Genomic DNA, 22,089 nt, shown 5'->3' on the forward strand with positions numbered 1-22,089 from the left:
AATACTTTTTTCCTCCTCCCTCTCCCACTCATTGCCACACTTAATGACAAGCAACAATTTGCTATTCATGTCTTGTGTTTCAAAACATTTTAACTGGTCAAGCCAAGTTAAAGCCAACTGATCAAGCCAAGAAGTGTACTTTTGAAAAGGCAGTTCAGTTTAATAACAGAAAACTTATGAAAGAAAAGAAAACTTCTGCTGTTTGTGTACTTATTTCTCTTTGTCCGGAAAAGGAGAGAATACAATAAGGTTGCTGCATGAATCAGCTGAAATGCAATTTTCAGTCTTGTTTCTTAGAGGAGTGAAGAAAAGGCTGACATCCAGATTTGGCTGTGGGGCAGAAGAAATACACTTAATATACAGGTAAAATTTAAGTCTTCCCAAATCACATCAAGCTGTTGGTTTGTGGCTGAGCTTTCAGATATATATATTTGCTGCCATTTTTAAGGCAATTTAAATTGCCTCTATTCCAATTTTAATAAGAATTGTATAAATGTTTCCTAATAATGCTAATGTATGGAACATCACTAAAAGCCCCCAAAATCAGCTTAACAAGCTGTGCAATAAATAGACTGAGAGATGTAAAAAAAATTCTCCCATCTGAGTTTCATTGGACAGATATGTGAATCTATGCACTCATCTCCAACCTTGAGCTGATATAGCAATGAGGATTCTTTGACTCATATACTGCTTCCTAGACAGTACTCCATGGTGGAATCTATATCATGATTCTAATACAGTTTTGTCCCAAGTGAAGCTATCGTGTGCTCATACCCATATTATTTGAAAATACTGAGAGCCGTAATGCAAGATAGATGAAGGATATCAAACAAGGGGAAATTGTATAAGAATTGTTGCTCAATTTTGTCCCAACTAAATTTTTGTGCTCCCTTTTCCTGCAACGTTCAGATTCAGAATGCAAGCTTTTTGGGGGCTGGGCCCCAGCTCTTTTTGGTGATGAAGCTGTCATATTTCATATGCACAGGCAGTAAATTGATGCTACTGTAAGAAAGGATAAAGCTGGATAAGACTAGCTAGGCCGTTTCCTATTAAAAAGTTTTACGTGCTCTGTTTAGGTGCACCATAAATCATCTTTAGTAAGCAATTAGTTTTGGAGCTGGTAAATTCTGATTATACATCCTAATTGTTACAATAAAAACAGATATATTTAATCTAAACTAATCTTAGGCATTTTTTATTGTGAAAAGTCAATAGTTAACTAGAATAAGGGCTACCTCGAAATTTTGCCTTTGGTGTCATGCATGTGACACAGCCTACCTCGCAAAAGTTGTACGCATCATATAAATCTATGTATGTTGAAACTGTGTTGCACAAAGAGGCTTCTATATGAGCTGGAATTTTGACAAATGCAAAGTTTCTACTTGCATGGATACCTCCTCATATATACTGTGTCTATGAGCCCTTACACCTAAAGAGGTTTGCATCACAAAATTACCATAGAGATAATGCATCCTTAAATAATAACATGTTTATTTAATGATGCATTGTTTCCAAAATGTAATTCTGTATAGTTCAAGTAACATCTAATTAGTAACATCTAATTGACTTCAAGCAAACTTACCTGGAGATCAAATATTCCATCATTGCAGGACAAGCCTGGAAAATAAAATCTCATTTTCAGAGAAATATTTTAAAATGCATATTAAGTTATACATAGATATTAATTATATCATCTGGAAGCTTCCAATTGAAATAAATGATACTTATGTAGACAACATTCTTAGCAGACTATTTAGTACTGCTTTCACCTTATAAATCTCTAACACATTATTATTATTATTTATAATTTAAATGGTTTCTATACTGATTGTAGTGAGGACATACTTATATAAAGGCATGCCCAAATTGCAGCCAGCAGCTTTTATCAGCAGCTTGAAGCAAAATAACTTAAAACATCTATGACAAAACATGCAGACAGCTCTGAAAATTTGATTCCCAAATAATTCTTACATGATCTCAGATTATAAGATCACCCAAAGAATTTCTTTCTTTCTTAAATTATTTGCTGCCATCTCATTTTGAAATGACTTTGTACTAATTATCACAAGAAAATCCACCAAGTTTACTTACGTTCTGGTGTATGCTGTACTTCATCTTGATCACAAGTTTCTGCAGCCCGAGAATTCTCTGCGGGACTAAAAAAACCCTGTTTGACCTCATCTATTGTGGTCTGCTTCATCTCATCTCCAATTTCTGAAGCTTCTTCTTTAAGTTGGTAAACATCCATGTCACTTGAGGATGAGCTCCTGTCACAGCTGATTGGTTCTTCATCCTGGATTCAGAAGCAAAGATAAAGTTCAAGGACCTTGAATGAAAATGGATCACTCTTTAGAACAGAGTTTCCCAATCTTTCCGGCTTTGGGGACCGGCAGGGAAGATGGTTCCGTGTGAGGAGGGGCAAGCACACGCACAACTCCATTTGCACAAGTGGTGGGCACACATACCCACTGCTTGTACAAATGGGCACGCTTGCCCGCTACTTCTCCAGCCCGGTTCCAAACTGCTCAAGGCCTGGTAGTGGGCCATAGCCTTGGGGTTGGAGACCCCTACTTTAGAATACAGAAAAATGAAGACAAGATCTTTTTAAATCACTGACTGGCACTAATGCAAGGGCATAAACTGACCCTTTTCATTTTCATTACATCAATGAAACCAAATGAATGAATGAATGATTTAACCAAGATTTTTTTAAAAAAAAGTAGCTTTCACTTTCATAGCATTTCATCGCACTCCCCCTTTATATGAAAAAACAAGATAGCCACCCCTTTTTAGGGCATTACTTCTGTACACAATAAAGCAGGATGACTTTGACAGAAATGTGCAAGAACTGTTAAGAAGGCAAAAAGGGCTAAAAGATTTATTAAGTCCTGAGAAACAAATTAATATTTAGAAGTGGCTCCGAAGGACACCTCCCTGATCCACTGGAATATAAAAAGCAGCAGCAGCACAGAATCATTTATTTTATTTATTTATTTATTTTTCTTATACTTATATGCCGCCCTTCTCCCAAAGGACTTGGGGTGGCTCACAGAAGTTAAAACGATGAAAACAATAAAAATAACTACTAAAATAATCAATTAAAATCTCCCAATTAAAAATCATCCATCAGATCAGCAAATTTGTTGGAAAAGCCATGTCTTCAGGTCATGGCGGAAAGAGCGGAGGTCGGGGGGCCATCCAGAGCCCCGTGGGTAACCTATTCCAGAGGGTCGGTGTGCCCACAGAGAACGCCCTCATCCTGGGTGCCACCAGCCGACATTGTCTGGCCGATGGCACCCGGAGGAGGGCAGTCCTATGTGAGCGCACAGAGCCGGGGGGGCAGGCAGAAGGTGGTCCTGCAGGTACCCCGGGCCCATGCCATGTAGGGCTTTATAGGTAAGTACCAGCACCTTGAAGTGGATCCGAAGGACCACCGGTAACCAGTGCAGCTCACGCAGGAGAGGTGTAACAAGGGAGTAATGGGAAGCTCCTGTAACAACCCACGCGGCCACATTCTGGACCAGCTGGAGCCTCCGGGTACACCCCAAGGGCAGCCCCATGTAGAGGGCATTGCAGTAGTCTAAACGAGAGATAACAAGAGCTTGGGTGACTGTACGGAGGGCATCCCTGTCTAGGAAAGAGTGTAACTGGCGCACCAGGTGAACCTGTGCAAAAGCCCCCCTGGTCACGGCCGTCAGATAGTCCACTAAGGACAGCCACGAATCCAGGAGGACGCCTAGATTGCGAGCCCTTTCAGAGGGAGTAAGCAACTCCCCTCCCATCAAGAGTGATGGGGCCACTAGACCATGAGATGCCGGCAACCACAGCCACTCCGTCTTGGAGGGGTTGAGTCTGAGCCTGTTCCTACCCATCCAGACCCGTACCACCTCCAGGCACTTAGACATCACGGAAAGGGCATCTCTAGGTTGGTCCGGGGTGGAGATGTAAAGCTGGGTATCATCAGCATACTGATGATACCTCATCCCAAAACTGTGAATGATTTCACCCAGCGGCTTCATATAGATGTTAAAGAGCAAGGGGGAGAGAACCGACCCCTGAGTTACCCCACAAGTGAGGGGCTTCGGGGAGGATCTCTGTTCCCCCACCCAGACAAACTGCATGTGACCCGAGAGGTAGGAGGAGAACCACTGCAAAACAGTGCTCCCCACCCACAACCCCCCCGAGTCGTCGCAGTAGGATACCATGATCGATGGTATCGAAAGCCGCTGAGAGGTCAAGTAGGACCAGGATGGAGAAATAACCCCCATCCCGGGCCCGCCAGAGATCATTCACCAGAGCGACCAATGCCGTTTCTGTGCTGTGTCCGCGCCTGAAGCCCAATTGCATTGAAGCCCAAGTCAATCTTGCATTGACTTGCAAGATTCTTATAACCAATCTCAATGAAAATCATTCTGGTCTTCATGTGGAGTTGATTTTCTGCCTAATGGGACAGACATGTTTCCAGAAAATTCTGCAGTCCCAATTTCTGAACCAACAGAAAACAATTTTGTGACATGCTGATATGAAAGAAAGACATGCTAAAAAAAGATAATACTTACAGTTGATATTTCTTCTTTGTCTATTCTAGCACACAGTTCCTCTGTTGCTTGAGTGCCACTGGAGAAAATAAACAAAGAGGTGCAGATTTGAAACGATATTACTCCCTAGTTCCTAAACCCTTTTTAAATTGCAAATCCTCAACTTAGATACATCAATACGATGCACAGAAACATCACAGCATAAAAACTAATTAGTTGAGCATTCTATTCCCATTGTGCCCACCAGAGATCAATGGGTAGCCTACAGGTAGGATTATTTGGCAGTTTGAGTCCCATCGCCTCAAGGTTGACTCAGCCTTCCATCTTTCCAAGGTCGGTAAAATGAGGACCCAGATTGTTGAGGGCAATATGCTGACACTGTAAACTACTCAGAGAGGGCTATAAAGCATTGTGAAGCAGTATATACTGTAAGTCTAAGTGCTATTGCTATTATGATAATAGCAGTACATTCCCATTCATTTCCCCCAGCTCCTCTGGCATTCATTGGACTTTATATTATGGGGGTAGATGGGAGCGGGGTAGGTCATGTGGATTTGGGGGGCAACCCACAGAGGGAGGGGTTAAAATATGATTTTTTAAAGAGGATGCCAGATCCAGCACAGAGTTATACCATAAGATGTGCGGATCTGGGAATGGAGGGGCTTAATACCTGTATGGAAAGAGGTTGCTCCATCAAGGTCATGGTTGGGAGGGGCAGATATGGTGGGAGCAGGGGGCCACATCATGCTAGGGGAGCACGCAACCGCTGTCTTCAAGCGGTGTCATGCTCCGACCCCCAAAGCTCTTCTCGTTCCCTGGGTTGCTCAGAGTCTCAGGGCCCGAGCCTTAGGCTGATGTTATGCAACGTCAGGTCCGCAGCTAACAAAGCTCCCCTAATTTGTGAACTAATTCAGGAGGGGAGAGCGGACCTGGCGGGCATTACAGAGACCTGGTTGGGCCATGAAGGGGGAGTCCCCCTGGTAGAGATGTGCCCACCAGGTTTCCGCGCATTCCATCAGCCAAGGTCTCAGGGTAGGGATGGCGGTTATTATAAAGGAGAGTCTTGATCCTAGGGAAGCCACTGTTCCTCAGACAGCCGGATTTGAGTCCCTCCTCGTGAAGTGGGGTCATGGGTTACAGATGGGCCTGCTGATTACGTACCTGGCTCCCTGCCACGTAGCAGCAGCCCTGCCTGATCTCCTCAATGTAATAGCCGGGGTGGTGGTTGAGACTCCTAGGCTTGTCATGGGAGATTTCAATCTGCCGTCCATAGGTGAAACATCTGAGGCAGCTCGGGAGTTCATGGCTTCCATGACGGCCATGGACCTGACCCAGTTAGTTCATGGCCCTACTCACATGGGGGGACACACTCTGGACTTGATTTTTGTATCTGACCAGTGGCTGAATGGCCTAGATATAGGGGATATAGTCATCGAACCCTTGTCATGGTCAGACCATTCTCTCCTTAGGCTTGACTTTCTGTCCGCTACACCCCACTGCAGGAAGGCGGAACCGATTAAATGGTTCCGCCCCAGGCGCCTGATGGATCCTGACAGATTCCAGATGGAGCTTGGGCCATTTCCTAAGACTCTAGCTCACAACTCGATTGAAGACCTGGCGGCAACCTGGGATAGGATGGCCGCTGGTGCCTTGGATCGGGTTGTGCCTTTGCGGCCTCTGACCCGGTGTCGAAGTTGCCCGACTCAGTGGTTTTCCGAGGAGTGAGGGAAATGAAACGCCGGAAAAGACGCTTAGAGAGTAGTTGGAGAGCCAGTCGTTCCGAATCTGACCGAACACTAGTGAGGTCATATATTAAGACCTACTTAGTGGCGATAGCAGCAGCAAAATATAACTATTTTTCTGCTATTATTGCATCGGCAGATAATCGCTCAGCCGCCTTGTTTAGGGTGACCCACTCCCTCCTCCATCTGGGAGCACGGGAAGACCCCTTGCAAGGTCGAGCTGAGGATTTTGCACAATATCTACACGATAAAATCGCTCAAATTCGGGAAGACTTGGACTCTGACTGGGTAAGTTCAGACGAAGTGATGGAGGCGAGTCTTGAGGATGTTATTTGGGATGAGTTTGACCCTGTGACCCCTGAAGACGTGGACAGGTTACTGGGGAAGTTGAACGCAACCACATGTTTATTGGACCCGTGTCCCTCCTGGTTGGTACTTGCTTCCCGAGAGGTTACACGAGGCTGGCTCCAGAGGATTATAAACGCTTCTCTATGTGAGGGTTTCTTGCCTTCCACCTTGAAAGTGGCGGTGGTGAGGCCCCTCCTCAAGAAGCCCTCTCTGGACCCGGCTATTCTAGCAAACTACCGTCCTGTCTCCAACCTTCGCTTTGTGGCAAAGGTTGTTGAGAGTGTGGTGGCACAGCAACTCCTGCAGTACCTGGATGAAACTGTCTACTTAGATCCGTTCCAGTCCGGCTTCAGGCCTGGTTACAGCACTGAAACAGCATTGGTCGCATTGGTTGATGATCTCTGGAGAGTTCGAGATAGGGGTTGCTCCTCTATCCTGGTTCTATTAGATCTCTCAGCGGCTTTTGACACCATTGACCATGGTATCTTGCTGCGCCGGCTGGAGGGGCTAGGAGTGAGAGGCACTGTTCTACGGTGGTTCTCTTCCTATCTCTCTGACCAGTCACAGTCTGTGTTGGCAGGAGGGCAGAGGTCGACTTCAAGACACCTTATTTGTGGGGTGCCGCAGGGGTCGGTCCTCTCACCTCTTCTGTTCAACATTTATGTGAAGCCGTTGGGGGAGATCATCCGTGGTTTTGGGGTGCAGTGCCATCTTTACGCTGATGATACTCAGCTGTACATCTCCACCCCAGACCACCCCAATGATGCCTTTGCAGTAAAGTCCCAGTGCCTCGAAGCCATGCGGATCTGGATGGGGAGAAACAGGCTCTGACTCAACCCTTCCAAGACCGAGTGGCTGTGGCTGCCGGCGTCCCGATATAGCCAGCTGATACCTTCGCTGACTATTGGGGGCGAGTCATTGGCCCCCACGGAGAGGGCTCACAACTTGGGTGTCCTCCTGGACACGCGGCTGTCTTTAGAAGAGCATGACAGCCGTGGCCAGGGGAGCTTTCTATCAGGTTCGCCTGATTTGCCAGTTGCGACCCTTTCTAGATCGGGACTCCTTACGCACAGTCACTCATGCCCTCATCACTTCCCATCTGGACTACTGTAATGCTCTCTACATGGGGCTCCCCTTGAGGTGCACGCGGAGGCTCCAACTGGTCCAGAATGCAGCTGCGCGGGTGATATTGGGAGCGACATGGCGCTCACATGTAACACCTCTCCTACACGAGCTGCATTGGCTCCCGGTGGTCTTCCGAGTGCGCTTCAAGGTGTTGGTTCTTACCTTTAAAGTGCTCCATGGCTTAGGACCTGGGTATTTACGAGACCACCTTCGGCAACCAATAACCTCCCACCAACCAGCACGCTCCCACAGGGTGGGCCTCCTCAGGGTGCCATCACTAAAGCAATGTCAACTGGTGGTTCCCAGAGAAAGAGCCTTTTCTGTGGGGGCACCTACCCTTTGGAACAGATTACCCCCAGGGATACGAATGATCCCAGATCTTCGTACTTTCCGTCGTGCACTTAAGACCTTTCTATTTCACCAAGCTGGGCTGGCATAAATCTCTTCTAATTTTTCTAAATCTTTATGCTGAAAATTCTTAACCGATGAACCAAATTGGCTTAATCATCTTATATTCACATTTTATATGTATGTTATTTTAACTGTTCACCGCCCTGAGTCCTTCGGGAGAAGGGCGGTATAGAAATTGAATGAATGAATGAATAAATAAATAAATAAATAAATATATTATAATGACCAGGAATAGATCCATATCCATTTGAGAAGAGTCTGAACTGATTTACAAAGGCATGTCAAATTTCCTCTCTTCAAACTTTAAGGTATTGGAAGAACAAGGACAAAACTGAAGTTTAGAGTGTGAATTAAAACAAAGATACCATTAACAGTACTTCTAAAATGAATATAATTTCTCCCAGCATATTTGTAAGAATGAATGCATTCTCACCACTGATTCTATTTTATTCAACATAGGAAAAATTGGAAATATCAGCCATATTTAATTTAATAAAATTAATTTATTAATTTAAATTTAATAAAACAAACAATATGATTAATAAAAATTAGGTTTAACATAATTGCTGTAAAAATTAGAAAGCTGAAACAGGAGGATTTAAAAACTTTATCTGTTAGATATCATCAGCAGAAAAATTACAATCACTGTTTCAGGATAGTTTAAATACGCTATATTTTTTAATGAACAATGGAGGGATTAAAAATTTAGTTTGGATTGCTAAAATACAGAAAAAAGTTTCTGGCTTGAAAGAAGGAAACAACCATTTGCTCAAAAGTCCCAGCATGCTTGTGGTATGAAATTGAAATGGAGCTCATCTAAAGGCAAATCCCTTATGAAAGAATTATGCTCTGTACGCTGAATGCTTAAGAAATATTTTGCTGTGAAAAAACCAGTGATCTTTCATGCAACCCAAAAGCTACAATTGTGCTGTGAGATTCCTCTGGATCTCCCCAAAAGGGTTGTTATTCCTGCACCGCCCAAAGCAAAGGGCCAGTTTAGCTGCATACCTTTTCTCAGTTGTGGAGCCAAGGTGGTCAGTTCCAGCAGGATCTGAAAATGCTTTAGGTTCTGGAAAAGGAGGAACGGCTTTGGACGTACTTGATGTGCCTTGCTTTAAAACACAGATCTCTGCACAATTCTGAAGCAAAGCCTTATTGGCAGACCTTGGGGTCGTCCACCGGGAAATCCTGTGAGTTGATTTAGGAGTCCGGCCTATAGGTAATAGATGAGTGAGCAACTGAATATTGTATTATATTAATATGTTATCTGTGATAAATTTTGGATTCTGGGCCCCACATCTGCAGAAAATATGGGGGAAAGGATGCTGAATGCTTGAAATATGAATGTGTACACACACACGATTAAATCATCCTCACAATTAGTTTTTCTCACATTCTATGTTCTATTAAAACAATCTGAAAAGTGTTAACAGAAGATTTGACCAATAGTGAGGCATTCTCCAGCTGTCCCACGCAGTTTCCCTCACAACTTTGAGATAGATTAAATTGACTTCCCCAGATAAGCTTCATGGCTGAATGACGATTTAAACCTGGGTTTATCTGGTTGTAACCAGACATAGCCCGAAAGCAAAAGCCAAAATACCACAATCGGATTTTGACTTGTGTGTTGGAGGCTTTTCCTGCCACCACTGCAGAAGAGGCTGCCAGTATTCATGGAGCGGGAGTGTCTCGATGAAAAGCTTCCATTTGTAGGCATCCCTTTTTGGGGAAGCTCAGTTTCCTCAACAGTTTATAACTGTTTCTCAAATGTTCTGTACTAAAGTTAGAAAAATATTTACAATATATGTGGGATTGGAAGATGTTCCTTAAACCAAGAACATACAATGAAAAATCAAAGGGAGGAGTGGGCAGCTAGTGGAGATTATTTTGAAATAAAGCAACCTTGTGCCCATTTTAAATTCCTTATTTCAACTTTGATAAGATAGTCCTCAACTTATGACCAAAACTGAACCCGAAATTTCCATTACTAAGCAAGACAGTTGTTAGGTGAGTTTTGCCCCATTTTACCACCTTTCTTGTTCTTAAGTGAAACACTGCAGTTGTTAAGTTAGTAACACAATTATTAACTTCCCCATTGATTTTGCTTGTCAGAAGACCGCAGAAGGTGATCACATGATCCTGAGACACTGCCACCGTCATAATACATGCCAGTTGCCATGCATCCAAATTTTGATCATGTGATCCTGGGATGCTGCAACATTTGTAAGTGTGAAAAACAGTCATAAATCACTTTTTTTCAGTCCCATTCTATCTTGTGGTCACTAAATGAATGATTGTAAGTTGAGGACTACTGTAATTAGCTACCAACCGCTCTAGGGCACACTACTTTTGGGATGTGGATGTCTGAAGACCCATTTCTTCCCATCACCTAGGGGGTAGAATACTTCATCCATACCCAGGGTCTTGAAGTGAGTAACCAAAATAATACAAAATAAAATATTAAAAAATAATATAAATATATGTATTAGGGAGGTTGCCTTTGGAGATTGCTTGGAAGCTACAAATTATATAAAATGTAGCAGGCTACATACTATTGGATGAGAAGCACCATAATCATAACAATATTATTGTGGCATTGTGCTTGTTGTCAATAGGATTTTGAATACAATCAGAATGTTATCTGTGAAGCCCCACTGTTTGGTCACCTAATTGTTTCCTCCAACTAAAACCAATTTATCCAATACTGCATGTACTAAATAGAGGTGGCTAAAGATTCCCCACCCCACGGGAGTTTCAGGAAAGGTGAAGAGTCAGCAAGGTGTAGCTACTGCAATAACTATCATCATAATACATATATTCTTGCACAAAGGCAGTGGTCTGGACTGACCTGGAAAGAGTTTGGCAGGAGATTCAATTTGGAAAAACCCTCCATCAAATATCCGTTCTGCTTCTTGGCCTGAAGCCTCTGCTGCCAACCCTTCTTTTGTCTTGTTCTTCATGGCTGCTTTTACAGATGCAAGGCGTTTTCTGGCTGCTCTCCTTTCGGCAGACCCCCCTGCTGCTTTGGCTGTCCTTCGAAGGATGGGCTTTTTCTGGAAATCAAAAGATACCTTGGCAAAGCTGATAATCACCTGCCTTCAAAAACTCAGGGCACAAGGAATGCAATCAGACCTCGCTAGAGATCCTGCCTGTATCATGCAGACACGGCTCCTTCACTCCATCAGAGAGGGAAGCACAGACCCAACTCCAATGACATCTTAGACATCGGAATACAATCCTGAGTAGTCTACAGAGTATAGGGCAGTTTCCCCAACCGTGGCAACTTGAAGATGTGTGGACTTCAGCTCCCAGAATTCCTTACCCAACCAAAATCTTCAAGTTGCCAACATAGAGGAACACTGGTATAGGGCATATGATCCAAAGAAAATAAAAACAAAACTCATGCTCCTGATGCTATTATTATTACAATTTGAACAACCACCCAATACATCTAACCAACTCTGGGCAACTCACAACAGGTAAAAAAAAAATGCAATAAAAGCAAGTTAAAAACCAATATACAAACATATAAAAACCACTCGCAATCAATTTAGAACCAAAAATCCTTGCTGAGAACTTTGCTAGGAAGTATGGCCTCCTGTCCAGATAAATGATAAAGTAGTGGATAACAGCCTTACCAATTTGCTTTCTGGGAAAATCATTTTTTGTGAATAGGCACTTCCATCACTGCAGTCACAGAATGAATGTGCGATTCTGTCCCAATCCATGATTGGATGCCCAAAATATATTTTCAAAATTTCAGATATGTCTACCAATCCAAAAGGTTTGTCTCTCCCAGGGGATATCTCACGAGAGAAGACAGTATTTCAGGTAGGAAATAAAAAGATAACTTTTATTTAGGATTGTCAGAGGCTGAGGTTCTGACTCAGAACTGCGACATGTGAAAGTTAAAATATACCTCCAACAGGACATATACTTCCGCCAACCCCTCTCCTGACTAATCAGGCAATACTGTAGAATGGTTTATTAACAGGAATAAAAGTACTGTAAATAGTACAGAAAAACAGGTTTTTTTCAAAATAAAAATGTATTACAATTCCAAAGTTGGAACTGCTAGTCATGGTATATTTACCAAACCCTACTTTCTGACTCACAAAGATGTCCAGTTCTAAGCTCTCTAATGATAAACTATGATATGAGATGGCTTCACTTCTAGGAAACATTTAAAGGTCGTCCGTCTCAAACTGACTACAATACTGATATATTCAGCACTGAATAGTGAATTATTCAGTTCCCTATCAGATTTCACAAAGCGTTAAGCTATTCTTAGCAGCTAGTGAAAGTCAGGAATATCAAGGCAAGCAACCAAAGGATCAACCATGGGTCTTATATTAGCTTCAAAACATTTTAAAATTCACTGGAAATATAAATGACATGTCAGATATTAGAAGTTTAGATCAAAATCCCAATGATCAATGTACCTATTTGTTTACAAGAAGAAAACTTTTGATGCTTACAGGAAAATGGGTGAAGGGGGCAATAGAATGTATTAAAAAGAGAACCTGAAGCAGGCCAAAAGCCAGGAAGTAAAGTGGCAACAAAAAGGAAACTTGGAAAAGAAAGTGGTACTTCACTACACTTAAGGGTCAGCCTGAATATGGATGGCAATGCAATTAATTAGCCCTCAAGATGTACAAAGTTTTATAAAGTACAGTAAGATGCATCTCCACTTCAAATAATTCAATACTGAAGAAACATAAAAGAGGCAAGTAAAGGAGGCAGGAAAGCAATATTTGATTGTTTCACTCACATATGCTCAGTATGGCACCTGATGTCACCTCCTTAAAGAAGCTGTGCCTTTCTGAATTCAAACAGTGCTGGTGGAGTCCCAGGACAGTATAGATCTACATTAAGGAGGCACCACTACTGTGGAGTCTGGGGCTCCACAGATACCATGCCAATTCAGGAAAAGGCAGTGTCATTAAAAAACAACAACACCCCTGACAGATGCAGCGAACATGCCTATGCCCTTACAAATCACATTTTCCATTTTTTTTTTATCTGAATTGCTGTGCAGTTCTCAGACTTGGATACAGGAGTTACAGTTTCCATAAGATGAACAGGTAGCTTAAGTTTAGTAAAAATTCTGCTCCATGAGAAACTTTATTGTACCTTTTTGTGCAGTTGCCTGTATCCTCAAGAAAGTTACCTTTCAGAAATAGCCTCAGTAATTATGTGCCATGCAAAAATCACCCCCTAAAAGCAGAACCAGCAAAGAGTATCATACCTTGGCAGGTCTGTGGGGCTGAGCATCATCCACCATTTGCCACCCATTCACCTCAAGTTTCTTCAAGTTCTCAAATTTTTTATTTATGTCTTCTACCTATTTGAGGAAGAGAAAGGTTGCAGAACAAAACTAAAGCGGACCAAGTTACCAACCCTCCCGCACATTACATTAAAAAAAATATTAAGTGTTAAAAAGCATAGTAAGCTTTCTTAGGAAATAGCTTCACCAAGAAATCAAAGACAAGACACTGTTAACCATTTCTTAGGAATGTCTTGCAACATTGCCTTGTATCCTGGTGTTTTGAGTGAATGAGAATTTAATATGGATTGCTCAATATGATGCATGCTGGAGAACCCTAAATTTTATTGTAAGATGCGAGTTTCAAGTTGACATGATGGCCAAAACATGCTTGAGCTTTGTGTGTGGAAATTAGTACGCTCTCAGCAGCCAAGGGACATGCATGTTCAAGCTGAAAAGTAATATTTTCCTTGTGGTGTATTTTCTATAACTTTCATTTTTCCCAGTTTGGGATATTTCTTCTAATTTACCTTTTTTAATCAACCGCAGAATCTGAATGATCAGGTTAGGATTGGTTTACTGTTGATTAAACAAAGGTCTGGCCATTAAGTAAAGGTAAAAAGACAAAGAGTCAGCTGAAGGCAAACAGAGGTTTAACAGTTTGAAAAAAAAAAAACTTACCTGAAAGTTTACCATATCCCAGAATCCATCCAGATCTGTGCAAGTTGTCTCTTTCTCTCCACGTCTGAATTCACAATTGTCTATCAGCCCTTCAAACTGTTTGAATCTCTCTGCCATCAACAGTCGAGTTTGCCCAATGGTTGTGCGGACAAGATCTTTTGCTGGAAAATCAGTAGTGTTTTGTCGCATAAACAGTATATAAATTAAAACCACCGATCTATAGAGATAGGCTTCAATTCATGTATGTGATATTCAAGTTAATGCATATTGTAAACTGATTTACTGTGGCCCGAAATTCAGTTAATGCAAAGCTAGAAGGCGTGCAATTGAGGCTAGTGCATACACAGCTGCAGTTTTAGATGCTGCTGAACTTTGTGCAAAATGCAGAACAGGAAAAATCTACCCGAGGAAAACAGTTAACATGCAAGTGAAGAAGTTCACTCTCAACAAATCTGAAGATATCTTTCAAGCTATAGAAGTTGTGAAGCAAAAAAATTATGAATGCAGGCCCTAACATTGATTAAAACATGAAAACTCGCTCTACCAGCATATCTATGAAGATTTAAAGAGAAAGCAGTCCAGTCTACTCTGCTAAATATGTTTTGGTCAGTGTAAGTTAGCCTTTAGGAATGATACTGAGATTTTTTTTTGTTTTCATTTTGCTTTTTGTGATTTTGTTAGCCATAAATTTAAATAAGTAAATGATGTTTATCCCTTACTATGTGATTAATATACTTACAAAAGTTATGTTTAATTTTTTTCCCTATCATGCTTGAACCAATTACTATATTTTCTATAGAAATATCACTTTGAAGAGTGTGAATTTGAATATTGCAACTATTTTGTAAGAATTCATTAACCACACTAATCAAGACCTACCTATAAATAAAGGAAAGATACGTAGGCATACCAGAGTCACAATTAAACTCAGGCTGTTGTTTATTTCTGACAATAATTTCACAAACACTTTCTGTGTTTTCTCTCTTACCCTCCTCTGGAATATCCATTTCAACAGTTTTATCCCATTCAAGACAAAATGAGGTCAGTCTCTCTTTCTCCAATTGAAGAATGTTTCTTTTAAAACAAAAGCACATTCAGACAATTTCTCATTATTTCAATTAATGACCCAATTTTTTACCCATAAGATACTCAAATGGACTAATGTATAAGATTATAGTGCTTCAAAACCAACAGCAACAATTAAAAATATTAATTTAAGTAAAAAGCAACACATTATACTACATAGAATACTTCTCGCTATGAAGCTAAATATTGGCTAAAGATGGACATATGAAAATTCCTTAATCTGAGAATCGTGCTTCACTTCTTCTGCTTCTTTTCCTACTCACACCCTGTTGTAAACAAGAATTGGCAGAATGTGCTTATTCCTATATGTAATATTTTAAAAAACAGTTAGTTAGGGTTAAGGTTGCAATTCAGAAGCATCAGTGCCTATAGTAGCAGCCTGTGAAATATGGTTCCAGTAACAAGGATGGTTCCTAGGCTATATAGGACTCAGTAGACCCTGTTTTGCCAGCCATTTTACTTGATTGCTTTTAATTCAAGGGAAGAGAATAGATAGTAAGGAAAATGCCATTTCTACCACTCTGTTCACACTCAGACAGCTTAGATGCTATTGTGGGACAGGTGTATAATTTTCAGAAATGGGCTTGCTTGGAAAAGTATATAGTCTTTGGCGCACAATAGCACAAGGAGATACAATCTCATTTTAAACTCCAAGCAATTACAACAGCAGGTAAATGTATCCCTCGCACATATGTGGTAGTCGTTCTCGACTCTAGGAGGCGGTGCTCAACACAGTTTCAAAACCGAAGAGCCAGCGCTGTCCGAAGACATCTCCGTGGTCATGTGGCCAGCATGACTAAACGTCAAAGGCGCACAGAACGCTGTTACCTTCCCACCAAAGGTGGTCCCTATTTTTCTACTTGCATTTTTTACATGCTTCCGAACTGCTAGGTTGGCAGGGACAAGTAATGGGAGCTCACCCTGTTACACGGCACTAGGGATTTGAACCGCTGAACTGCTAACCTTTTGATTGACAAACTCAGCATCTTAGCCACTGCATCCCTAAATGTATCCCTAAAGCAGGTAAAATGGATTGGTTACCATTTCTATCCCACAGTATCCATGAATAGCTAATCTGTTGTTTACTTTAATACAAAGGTGAATCTCTTTGAAGAAGGTATTTTAACAAGCATCCTTATTACCCAGGCAGCTTATTACTCTAGATCCCTTTGATCTTGTCTACAAACCTGAAATAGGACACATCATGCAGGAGCTTTGTTGCTGGCTCTGATATTTCACTTGCTAGAAGATCTGGTTGCTGCACACTGCTCTCACCTTTGAACGCAATATTATCCCTGATCTCACTAGGCACCCGTTCTAGAAAAAGAATGATTTTATACAGAAAAATGGTAGAATCTGCATTAAATATAGGAAGAATATAATCTGCAGCTAAATAGGCCGTAGATGCTCTTTAAGTAATTATCAATTAAATTTAAACCATATTAGCCAAAGCATTAGTATTTTGCATATTTAAAGTTGCAATGACATGCAGTTGACCAAAAGCTGCATTTTTGCCTTTCTCTTTTTTTTTTTAACCATAATTCAAGGGGAAGGGATGAAGGGTAGCCTGTTACCCCAAGTCTGCTTATGGTCTTTTGTTTTGTTTTGTTTTGCTTGCTGGTCCTGGAACCTGTCTATCTAATTGCTAAATTTTAATATTCTGACAGTTTAAAATAAATAGAGTAACAATTAAGTCTAAATAGACTTAACACAGAAAGATTGCCCTCCACCAATGACACTTTAAATAATATCCATATGGCTGATGCACCCTTAGTCATACTGCATCATCCTCATCCTCATCCCATCCCAAGAGATCCCTCAAAAGATCAATGGACTTGAGTAAAAGCAAAATCCCCATCCCTGATGCATTGCTGCAGAGTCTGAGTTAAGGGTGTACCAACAAGGTGCTTCAGACTGAGCATAAGTAGGCTTATCAGTATTCAAATCAAGAACATTTTCCTGGAAGAGTCCAGGTAACAAGGTAACTTCATTAAGGAGGTGCCAACAGATCACAGTTCACTGTACCCATTTCAAAGAACTTCCTTCACTTCACTGAAGTGTAGCACATCACTGCCTGATAGCTACTGTATGTCAGCACTACAAATCAAAGACTGAGGTAGAAGAAAAGGCATCTTGCCTAAAGGGAAATGCACATCCACAATGGGACTTCTCACCCCCTTTTAAAATTTGTGTCTCTTAACACCAGTGGTATAGATGTTTTCTTAGATATACCTTCTTTAATTTCTTCCAATAAATCCAGGGCATATTGATGTCCTTCAGTTGTTTCCTTTGTGACTTCGGGGTTAGTTTCCTCTTTGTAGACTTCACTAATAATAATAATAAAATTATGAAACACTGGAAGTTGCAGATCAAAACTGAACATATACGAAAAAAGAAATCCGTTGTTATATCAAACATGATTGTAGCCCTCAGAGCAATATCTAAAGAACTTCCTCAATGTCTGGAAATATTAAAATATTTGTCAGACTTGGAACACCCTAATTTAAAACAACAACAACAAACCCCCAAACCTCTCCAAAAACTAACCTGCTTGGAACTGCCTATATTCTTAGACGCTGACCTGATAATTCTTGAGTCTTTGGTTAGGACTTGAATTATTAGATTTCCACCAGTCTTAGACTGTGAATTTAACTGTGGATTACCTACACACCAAAATATCATTTAACATGATATGCACATGAAAGGTTGTAACGTTGGGAAAGGTAGAAAGAAAGAGAAGAGGAAACCCAGCAGAAGATGGATGAACTCAGATACTGGGGTGATTAGGGAAAATTGAAAGAACAGGTTAAAGATAGATCATCCCAGAAAAAGCCTACTTATGTGCTTGTTGGTGTTGAAAACAACTTAATGAAACATAATGAAATCAATGTTGTGGTCCTATTTTTGTACCCCTACTTGAATTCAAAGTTTGCTCCTTGTAGCCGAGTCTCTGTATAGCTGAACCTGAAGCAGCCTTAAGAAAGGCGGGGGGGGGGGGGGGGGGAATCAACACAGTTTGAACAGATTCATAAAATACTTTATAAGAAAATCTGAAGTAAGATATCCTTACTTGTTTTTTTCTGAGGGGCTCCAGGAAAGATTGGGTGATAAGAACACATTTGCCCTGGAAGGGGTCATTGGTTTCACTTTGTAGGTAGACAAGCCTTTGGGAGGTTTAAAGACAAAATTCTGAGGGGCAAATGAGCGGTTTCTTTTTGGGGGTGCTGACATGTTTTCTTTGTCAAGAAAGTCCTTCTGTTCACTGCTTTTAGCAGGGTGGAGCTTCAACTCTTCTTTCTCTTGTTCCATTAGAATATCTTTATTTGTATTGTGCATGACCTGTTAAAACACACAGTGATTTCTTTATCATTTAAACACACGCATGTACATAGTTTTTTTTCCTGGAAAATATTAGTACGTAACATTCCAATTTCATTTGCCTCTAGCTCATATTTGAGAATCTGATGCATTTTAAAACTACTAACTTAAAAAGCACAAGCAATTGAGGAATATTTCCATCATCATGATTTGCCTGAATATAAGCTTGAACTCAGATGAGTTGAATCAGCAAAACTTCATTATTTCAGTTTAGGCAAGTTAGGAGTTTTGATTTCTGAGCTGCCATTAGGGATAATAGCAGCACACGTATGGTACTACAATATAAATGAAAAAAGAAATACAATTATACCGTGAAAAAACAAACTTACTGTTGTCCTTTCCTTTATTATCTCTTTCTGCTGCTTTCCTTTAATTGTAACTCTTTTCTGTGGCAGATTACCTAAAACAGAACAGATTGAACATTATTCCAGAATTGTTTTGCCACAAGGAACTCAAAATAACAATAGAAAGCAATAGAAGATAATTATTTTATAGAAGTAGAGACAAAAATACATTGGAAGTGTAATAAAAATCAGAATTCAACTCAAGAAAGCCTACAGCAAAATTATCAAGCAGGTGGCATCACCTAGATGATCTTATTTGCACTTAGTAGATCAGTGAGGTCATGCCCGATTATTGGATAGAGGACCATCAAAAATACAAACTGAAAGCAAAACTGGGAAATTGAAATAACATCCTAGAAATAGATAATGACAAACCAAGGAAATTGCATGGCTGTGCTCATATGTCACTAGAATTCGAACCTGCATCAAGGAACTGTTTACCTTTAGTTGTCCATGTAAAGTACTTTAGTACAATTTCGCCCACCTGAAATTATAGTTGGTTGTGATGCTTGTGGTATTCTTGACTTAGCTGCCACTGTTGCTCTTGTCGTTCTTCCATGTGTGATTCTTGAGATGGCGGACTGCATCTCTGAAAAATGAGAATCACCAAAATCTTAGATATTCTGTGTATAAGGCAAGGATAGTTTTTTTTTTTTTGTTTTTTTTTTACAGGACAAAAGTGAAACAAACTTGATTGGGCCATGTTATGCAATTGGTCAGGGCTGGGATTTTCTAGTTATTTTGGTACTAAAACTACTGCAGAACGTACACTACAGTTATCATGTATTTCTTGCTCTACAGTGGTGTGAAACTGCCTTACCAACCTCTGGCTATTTTCTCACCAAAATTCACAAGTGCCACCAAAGCCCTTTTTAAATAAGGACAAAGAACTCAGACCTTTATTCTCTTGTTTGGAAGGTTTGTCTATGTAGATCTGCTTCTGTTCTTGCTGAGCTATCTGCCGATTGCGGCCCTTACTGGTGTAGCTGGATGCAACCTAAAAAAAGAAATATAAATGTAAATACATACCTCTTTTTTAAATAAGATAGCAATCACACTGTGTTATTCATTTAATTCCAGCCAATAAGCAGATGTCGATTTACTCCATCAGTGACCTGTTTTTGATCCAGCCCTTTAAACCTTTCTGTTTAGTCACCTGGTGCGTGCCTTAAATCTCTACCATCAAACAGGAAGCATTAAAAAAAATGCTTCAGTAACAAGAGTGGGCATTTCAAAATGCGTCCCTCCCCGGCTCCATTTTTGGCAGCAAGGGCTTTTTGCAAAGACAACTGGAGCCTAGAGGAAGATCGCAAGCTGGCAGGACATGTTTGTCCCGCTCTCCCTCTACTCTCACTGCTCTGCTTTTCGAGTGCCAGGAACAGGCAAAGAAACCGGGGCAAAATGGCTGGAGGGGAAACAGCTTGCAAGATCTTTGTAAGGTGAGTCTCCACAGGTCTAGTGCCTGTGGAGACCCAGCCCGGGGGGTTGGGGGGAATAAGCAGGGCGAATATTGCAGTGCCTCTACAGTCGTTCGTAAAGGTGAACGATTGTCGTGATTCTGCAACATTCGTAACTTCGGGATTGTGTTATAAATACTTGGGGGGAAGGTTATGTCGCAACATCAAATGGTCGATAAGTGAACTGTCGTAACTCGAGGATCACCTGTAACATGCAAATAAAAAGGGCCTGGTGGCTCAGCAGACTGATAGCATTGTGATTAACACCAGCTGTCTGCAATTACTGTAAGTTCGAATCTCACCAGGCTCAAGGTTGACTCAGCCTTCCATCCTTTCTAAGGTAGGTAAATTGAGGACCCAGATTGTGGGGGCAATAAGCTGACTTTGTATAAATATACAAAAGTATGAAGGCTATTGTTTAACGCATTGTAAGCTGCCCTGAGTCTCCGGAGAAGGGCGGCATATAAATCAATTTTTTTTAAAAAAAATACTATATGATCAAAAAGAAACATGTAACACAAACCGATGATAGCTGTGGCTTCTTTGGTTCTGGCAATTTTGTTTTCGACCTTGTAACTCGCATGACAATTGGAGCTTCCTAGGAACAATCCAGAAATAAGAATGAGCAAATTCCAATCTCCGTATTATATGTGTACCTTTTAATAAGAAATGTTTTTGGAAGAATCTAGAAGCATTTAGGAATTCTCATGCAACTTTTTTAATATCTTATTTGCTCTTGGTTATTTATTTTCTTAATTACCATTACTTGACTGTCTATTTATATTTTAATATGTGCTTTTCAGGAGTTCTCTAAAAACAATTTATAAAAATGTTCAAATAAAATATTTAAAGTAAATATAAAGGAAACTGAAAAACCCTATGTTCACATAAATTGCTCAACCCCATTCCAACAGAATTTTCCACACTTTTGTATAATAAATAATGCCCCCTTTCATGTGTTGGTGATTAGTTTTATTTTATCCTTTCTTCCAAATATTTTGAGTAGCCTACATATGCACTTTGGCATTTTTCTCATAAAAGTCCCTACAGTATGCATATGTATGCATTATTGGCTTAATATCATGGAATCAAATTCATGGTCAAATGCAATTTCAATTATATTTGTCCTCTCCAATGGTTTAAATCTAAAGTAACAGAACATAAAGTATAATCTAATGCTACAAAATACTGTCCAATATAAAATTAAATAGGATGAGCTGCAAGAATCATTTCACCAAATCATATCAACAGCTGTGAAATACTGTACAGAATAAAACATTTTTGCATCAACTCAATGAAACCTGGATTATTTAAACCAGAGAAGCCATCTAACACAGAAAATGTAGACTTTTCCCATTTAACCAAATTGGTTAATCATAGAGAAACTGCTTTTTCTTAGCCTGATCATGTAACCAGAGCAGAATATCAAGTCTCTATTTGCTTTGATGAAACACATCCTATCTATTTGGAAGTGATTAGGAAAAAAGCTTGTTTGTGAGCCAATCATGTGTTTATCTTATCATTCCTTCACTTGAAAATTGGAAATTTATTCATAATTCCTCTTGATTTTAAATAAGGCAATCTGATAAGGAATCAATTTAAAGACTTTGCTTTCCTGGGAATATTCTGATGAGCATTATGGAATCCCACATAACAAGACCATGATCTGGTTATTGTAAATAGATCTTATATTCATGTAACTTTTCCTTCCTA

At 40.4% G+C, this 22,089-nt stretch overlaps 1 protein-coding gene across 2 annotated transcripts in view; it reads right to left on the bottom strand.

Annotated features, from left to right (window-relative positions):
* Positions 1 to 139: 139 nt before the first annotated feature.
* Positions 140 to 22,089, bottom strand: part of DLGAP5 (DLG associated protein 5) — a 31,639-nt gene continuing 9,689 nt past the window's right edge. Inside the window, exons 4-19 of one of the 2 annotated variants that reach the window (XM_087895276.1) lie at positions 20,900 to 20,974; positions 19,817 to 19,916; positions 19,404 to 19,508; positions 18,905 to 18,975; positions 18,268 to 18,536; positions 17,430 to 17,524; positions 16,385 to 16,514; positions 15,100 to 15,185; positions 14,112 to 14,272; positions 13,413 to 13,508; positions 11,013 to 11,217; positions 9,173 to 9,377; positions 4,560 to 4,617; positions 2,092 to 2,293; positions 1,583 to 1,617; positions 140 to 330 (exon numbers count right to left, since the gene is read on the bottom strand). In XM_087895276.1, coding sequence (XP_087751402.1) covers positions 211 to 330; positions 1,583 to 1,617; positions 2,092 to 2,293; positions 4,560 to 4,617; positions 9,173 to 9,377; positions 11,013 to 11,217; positions 13,413 to 13,508; positions 14,112 to 14,272; positions 15,100 to 15,185; positions 16,385 to 16,514; positions 17,430 to 17,524; positions 18,268 to 18,536; positions 18,905 to 18,975; positions 19,404 to 19,508; positions 19,817 to 19,916; positions 20,900 to 20,974 — 2,013 coding nt within the window. In that variant the 3' untranslated portion in view covers positions 140 to 210. Of the gene's footprint in view, positions 331 to 1,582; positions 1,618 to 2,091; positions 2,294 to 4,559; positions 4,618 to 9,172; positions 9,378 to 11,012; positions 11,218 to 13,412; positions 13,509 to 14,111; positions 14,273 to 15,099; positions 15,186 to 16,384; positions 16,515 to 17,429; positions 17,525 to 18,267; positions 18,540 to 18,904; positions 18,976 to 19,403; positions 19,509 to 19,816; positions 19,917 to 20,899; positions 20,975 to 22,089 lie in introns of both variants that reach the window. The other variant, XM_034433426.3, reaches the window with a different exon arrangement.

The sequence above is a fragment of the Pantherophis guttatus genome, chromosome 1 (genome assembly GCF_059756535.1).
Source record: "Pantherophis guttatus breed Tessera chromosome 1, ASM5975653v1, whole genome shotgun sequence".
Classification (NCBI taxonomy): Eukaryota; Metazoa; Chordata; class Lepidosauria; order Squamata; family Colubridae; genus Pantherophis; species Pantherophis guttatus.